General features: G+C 45.9%; 1 protein-coding gene across 6 annotated transcripts in view; it reads left to right on the top strand.

Annotated features, from left to right (window-relative positions):
* Positions 1 to 5258: 5258 nt before the first annotated feature.
* The window catches only part of App (amyloid beta precursor protein), a 241852-nt gene continuing 241110 nt past the window's right edge, over positions 5259 to 6000 (top strand). For 2 of the 6 annotated variants that reach the window (XM_047564663.1, XM_047564659.1), the window contains exon 1: positions 5261 to 5483. In XM_047564663.1, coding sequence (XP_047420619.1) covers positions 5427 to 5483 — 57 coding nt within the window. In that variant the 5' untranslated portion in view covers positions 5261 to 5426. Of the gene's footprint in view, positions 5484 to 6000 lie in introns of all 6 variants that reach the window. The other 4 variants (XM_047564662.1, XM_047564661.1, XM_047564664.1 and 1 more) reach the window with 3 other exon arrangements.

Below are 6000 nucleotides of genomic sequence, written 5' to 3'. Positions count from 1 at the left end.
AAGCCTCTTGTTAAAATGTGACTTCTTTGATCTGAAATTTGTCTAAAGTAGTTTTGTATACTGATGGTAGAGCTAATTTTGAAATTATTATATTGTTTGAATATATATGAATACTACATGGATGTACTCCCATGAAGCAAAGATTCATAAATGAGGTAATAACTTAAGAAAAAGGGGGGGGGCTGGGGAGATAGCTCAGTTGGTAGAGTGCTTGCCTCTCAAGCATAAGGCCCTGGGTTCAATCCCCAGCACCGCCGAAAAGAAAAAAAGGGTAAGTAAAGTGTCACATCCCCTGTTTACAGATCTGTTAGATTAATATGGTTAAATGGAGGTACATTAACTGATAATTATTAATTAGAAAAAAAAATTTTGGGGTACCAGGGATTGAACCCAATGGTGCTTAACCCAGCCCTTTCCATTTTTTATTTTGAGACAGGGTCTCACTAGGTTGCATATAGCCTTGCTGAGTTGCTGAGGTTGGCTTTGAACTTGCAATCCTCCTGCCTCAGCCTCCTGAGCTGCTGGGATTACAGGCATTAATTTTAACATACCTGTCTGCCCCTGAATTCAATCCCTGGCACCAAAAACAAAAACAAAAACAAAAACAAAAAAAAAAAAAAAAAAGAGAGAGAGAGAGAAAGAAAAGAAAGAAAGAAAAAATAAAATACTTTGCAAAAAACAGTGCACATGATTAGGAAAAAGATCCTGTAGCAAAACTTTGAATACTGTTTACAGTATAGACTTATGTAGTGATGGAAGGCTACAGTCAAGATAAAGAAATTAACAATGGTCTGTCTTATAGGCAGAAAGAGATAAGGAAGAATGCAACTCAGGATCTGCTTCTGATCTGCAAAGAGGATTCCCTGTAAGGTTCTGGAAGGGAAGTCAGTTTCTAAGAAGCATATGAAACTCTTAAATATATCCCTATGTCTGTCTTCACAGATAATACCCAGAAAAGTAACAACTCCATAGAAGGTGTGGTAGTTACCAACACTACTGAAATCTGGAGTGGTTAACTAATCCAAATATTCAACCAGGAGGAGGGAGCTAAAGAACAACTCTGGTTACTTAAGAAGCATTTCGATTTCAAAAAGACATGGGTAAAAGGTGGAAAGAATCCATTCCCAAGAATGGATGTGAGGGTAGCTTAAAGTGTGAGATTAATTTTAGGGGTTCTGTTACAGATTGAATTATATTCCCTCAAAATTCATATGCTAGATCCCTAACCTCAGTATGTCAGAATGTAACTATATTTGGAAATAGGTCCTTGAAAGACTAATTAAGTTAAAATGAGATAATTATGGTGGGCTCTAATCCAACATGACCAGTATTCTTATAAGAATATTTGAACAAAAAATGACAGCAGGCATGCAAGGACAGAGTGATGATCACGTGAGGAAAGAGCAAGTCATTCATCTGCAAGCCAAGGTGACAGTCCTCGGAGGAGTCCAACCATGCCTGCACTTTGATCTTGGACTTTTCCAAAATTTTGAGAAATTAAATTTCTGTTCTGAAAAGCTACCCAGTCTGGCATTTTGTTATGGCAGCTCTAGCAAACTAATACAGATTTTAAAATGTCAATATGAGTTTAAGCTTTGATAACATTTTCTAAGGGAAAAATGTAAAAGGCCATTTTATTTATTTTCAGAGTCTGGTAGTCATGTTAAGGGTAAGTCAGCTTCACGGGGAAAAGGATGCCATCTTCATAGAGAAAAGGCAGACCTCTTCAATTTCTATTTTTTTCTGTTTAGCTGAATGATCTTCCAACTGAAAAAGGCAGAAGATCTTTGGTAATAAACATCAAAGATTGGTAACTAGATTTATAGAGTGTTATGGTTTATATTTGGAAAATTCCCCAAAGTTTCATGTTTTGAAAGCACGGTCCCCACTGTAACAACATTCAGAGGTGGGGCTGTAGGAAATGATTGGATTAATAATTTGAATGGCCTGCTGGGAGGTGGTGAAAGCTATATGCAGATGGAGCACAGCTAAGGAAGTAGGTCAGTGGGAGCATGCCTTTGGGGACTCTATCTTGTCCCTGGCCCCTTTCTTTCTCTCTCCTTTCTAGCTGCCATGAGCTGAGCAGTTTTCTTCTGCTATGCCCTTCTGCCATGATGTTCTGCCACACCTCAGGCCCATAGCAATGGAGCCAGCTGACCATGGACTGAAACCTCTGAAATTATGAACCAAAATAAGCCCTTCCCCCCCTACAAGTTGTTTACGTCAGGTTTAGTCCTAGTTACTCTAAATGTGGACCAAATCCTTATGTTGAAGTTCTAATGTCCCCCAAACTTCAAAATATGACTGTGTTTGGAGATAGGGTCTTTAGAGAAGTAATTAAGTTAATGAGGTCATCGGGGTGGCTTTAATTCAACATAACTGGTATCCTATAAAATAGGAAATTTGGACAAAAACACACACCGGGGGGAGATCTGAGGACACGGAGAAAATTGCCATCAATAAATCAAGGAAAGAGGCCTTAGAAGAAACCAATCCTGCCGAGACCTTGATCTTAGACTTCTAGTCTCCAGAACTGTGATAAAGTAAGTTTCTAGTTTCTGTTGTTACTTAAGTCATCTTGTCTGTGTTGTTTCTTGTTTGCTTAGTTGTTTTTTTGTTTGTTTTGTTTTTGCCATGCTGGGAATTAAATCCAGGACCTTGCACACGCTAGGCAACAGCTCCACTCCTGGGTTACTTACCCAGCACTCAGTCAGTGGTATTTTATCATGGCAGTCCTAGAAGATTAATAAAGGGCTCATCTTTTGGTTTGGACTTATGAGTACTTTTGATGACATTTATGGGGCACAGATAACAACCTAAACACAAGATGACAGCAGCCTGGCTTAGTAGCACCATATATTGGTAGCAGGTGTGACCAATCTGAATCCACAGTGGGATGCAACTACTAAGAAAAATCAAAATCAGCACTAGGTTTCGGACACAGATGAACTAGTACATATTTGGAGGAGCAGAACAGAGACGGTGTAAAAGTTACCAGAAACTATGCCATGTATGCCACTGTTTTGACCAGGAATGTGAGTGGGGTGAATTTCAATGGTGCAAAGGATAATTGCTAAATTTAAGAACTTCCACCTTTCTAAATGATAACCTCACCTACTTCTTTCTTTCTCTTTCAGTACCAGAGATTGAACTCAAGGGTCCTGTATCACTGACCCACCGTTTTAGAGAGGCGATTAAGTTAATGAAGTCATTAGGGTAGTTTTAATTTAATCCCTTTTGAATTTTTAAATTCTGAAACAGGGTCTTACTACCTTGCCCAGAATGGCCTTGAACTTGTGCTCCTTTAGCTTCCCAAGTAGCTGAGACTAGAGGTATGTGCACTTGACCTCATTTCTATATTTTTAAATCTCATGCTCATTAAAAGTTCGATACTCTTAAGAACGGTTTCCTCCCTCCGGGGACTGCAACCTGTGCCCTGCACTCAGAAGAGTCTCCTGCTTGGTTTAACACTGGGCTGTCACCATCTTAAAATTCTTAATTTTGCCACAACAAGTTCCATGTTTCCATTTGGCACCAGACCTGAGAAAATCTGTAACTGGCCCTACTCCCCCCACATCTCTAAGTCAAACTTCTCTGTTTTAGATGCCCTCTGTGCTCACACAAACCTGGGATAAACAGAATAGTGGTGGTGAGTACATGTGTTTGGGAAACTGTATGGTATGGAAGGTCAAAGGTCAACTATTGGGTTTTTTTGCCCCCTTAGTCTTTCCCCTGCAGTCACAACTTTGTAGGTCTTTTTATTTTTGGTTTTTTTTTTGAGCTGGTGATCAAACCCAAGGCTTCTCAAATGAGAAACAGGCACTCTACTATTGAGGAGCGTCCCCAACCCCTGGCTTCCTGGCTAATAAGTGGGAATAATCATAGTAATGTTCTCCTTGGTTTTTGTAAGAAAATGACATAAAGCATGAAAACAAATATTGAATAATAAATATTTGCAGGTTTTTTTTTTTTTTTTTTTGTCATTCGGGACAAAAAATAATCCAAGATTCGGGACTGAATGTATAGAGCAGGAGACAACATTTAGTCCAGCTGCCAGATAAATGCTGACTTCTCAGAACAGAAGTGGGCAGTCTCTGGCTGAGCCATCATTCCACAGCGCTGGGCATCCTTGGGGATCATCATCAGAGAAGAGGCCATCTTCAGTGAAGCCCTAAAAACGGGCCAGAGCCTTCCCCGGGCTTCATTCCCTCCCACCAGTCCCATGTGGGTTGTGGCTTGGTGAGAGACACCACTTCAGGTCAGGCAGTTCTAGACCACTATACACTAACTGGACACTGGGCATTAGACGGCTTTTGTTTATCTAGGATTAAGTGGCTTTGTATAAGATTCATTTCTGTAATATAGGACAGGTAGAATGAAGAACAGGGCCAGAATCCGGGGTCTGAGGTCCTTAGCTACGGAACAGAACAAGAATTATCTCTTAAGATCTCCTCCGTCTCAACTTTTACTTTATCTCCATCTCAGCTGTTACATCCCTGCCTGAATAACCCCAACCCACTCCCAAATTCCCGTCTCCTCCTCTCAACGCACGCGCGCACACCCACATAAATAATAAACCACGAAAACTCCAAAAAACAAAAATTCTCCTTTCCAGAAGGGGAAAAAAAGAAAAAAATGGGTCGCTTGCTTCTTTCCCAGGTCCCGCGCCCATCTATCTCCTTTGGATCGTTCTAAAGATAGAAATTTCATGTTGTTCGTGGCTGCTTTTGACGAGAAAAAAAACCCCGAGGTTTTTGCTCTTTCAACAAGCAAAGAAATCCTATTTCCTTTAAGCGTCGATTGCTCCCATTCTCTTCCAGAAACGCCTGCCCTACCTCTCCGAACCCAGACAAAAAACGAACTGCGGATAAAAACGCACCCCAGCAGCAGCCCTTTATACGACATCCCGAGAGGACTGCGGGGTCGCATGATTCAAGCTCACGGGAACGAGCGGGGAGCGCTCCCGACTTTTCTGGAGCCCAAAACGTCCTAGGACTCACCTTCCCCTGATCCTGCACCGTCCCTCCCCTGGTCCCAGACTTTCCCTCCTGCGGTTCCCCGAGCCCGGGTGGGCGGTGGGCGGTGGGCGGTGGGCCGGGGAGGCGCGCGGGCAGCCCGAGGCGCCGCACCTGTGGGCGCCGGGGGCGCGGACCCCTCCGGGTGCCAGTGGGCGCAGCTCTGCGGCGGCTCCGCTAGGGGTCTCTCTCGGGTGCCGAGCGGGGTGGGCCGGATCAGCTGACTCTCCGGGCTCCGAGCCCCGCCGCCGCGCTCCGGCTCCGTCAGTTTCCTCGGCAGCAGTAGGCGAGAGCACCCGGAGCAGTGCGATCGCTGGGCCACCAGAAACGGCGGAGGAGACTCGGGCAGAGCAAGGGCGCGGCGGATCCCATTTGCACAGCAGCGCACTCGGTGCCCCGCGCAGGGTCGCGATGCTGCCCAGCTTGGCACTGCTTCTGCTGGCCGCTTGGACGGCTGGGGCGCTGGAGGTGGGTGCCGCGCCTTGGAAGGGGGAAGGAGGGCATAGTGGGGACGGGATCCCCCCAAGTCTTTAATTCGGAGAAGCAGGTGACTGCCAAGCGGACCCTTTTCTCCTCCGCCCCCGCTCGCGGGCCCCCTGCGCATCCCCGCCTCCGGCCCAGCCCTGCCCCGGGGACGCGCGCCCTGGTCCGCGGAGATGGAGCGAGCGAGGCGCGGGGCTCCCCTGTTCCCCGTCAGCCCGGGGCGAGAAGGGGAAGGGGAGGCGCTGATCTCAGACCCTGACTCAATCCCTGTCTGGAGAGCCAGGGTCCGGGGAGGCGACAGACATCCAGATGGGGGGAAGGGGAAGGGAGCACGTGTGGAAAACCGAAAACGCAGCGTCCCTGGATCCAGTCCCTGAGTCTTCTTCAGTCGCTGCCCTTCCCTTTCTCTCGGGCCCCGGGGTGGAGGAGTCGGAACCCCTTTGGAAGCTGGGGGTCCCCTGGTTTCTCTTTGCCTGTGCCACGCGTTTCTCCTCCTCTTCCG

The sequence above is a fragment of the Sciurus carolinensis genome, chromosome 9 (genome assembly GCF_902686445.1).
Source record: "Sciurus carolinensis chromosome 9, mSciCar1.2, whole genome shotgun sequence".
In the NCBI taxonomy this organism is placed as follows: Eukaryota; Metazoa; Chordata; class Mammalia; order Rodentia; family Sciuridae; genus Sciurus; species Sciurus carolinensis.
The sequence above is the reverse complement of the archived record's forward strand: the minus strand, read 5'-3'. Positions and strand labels throughout refer to the sequence as shown.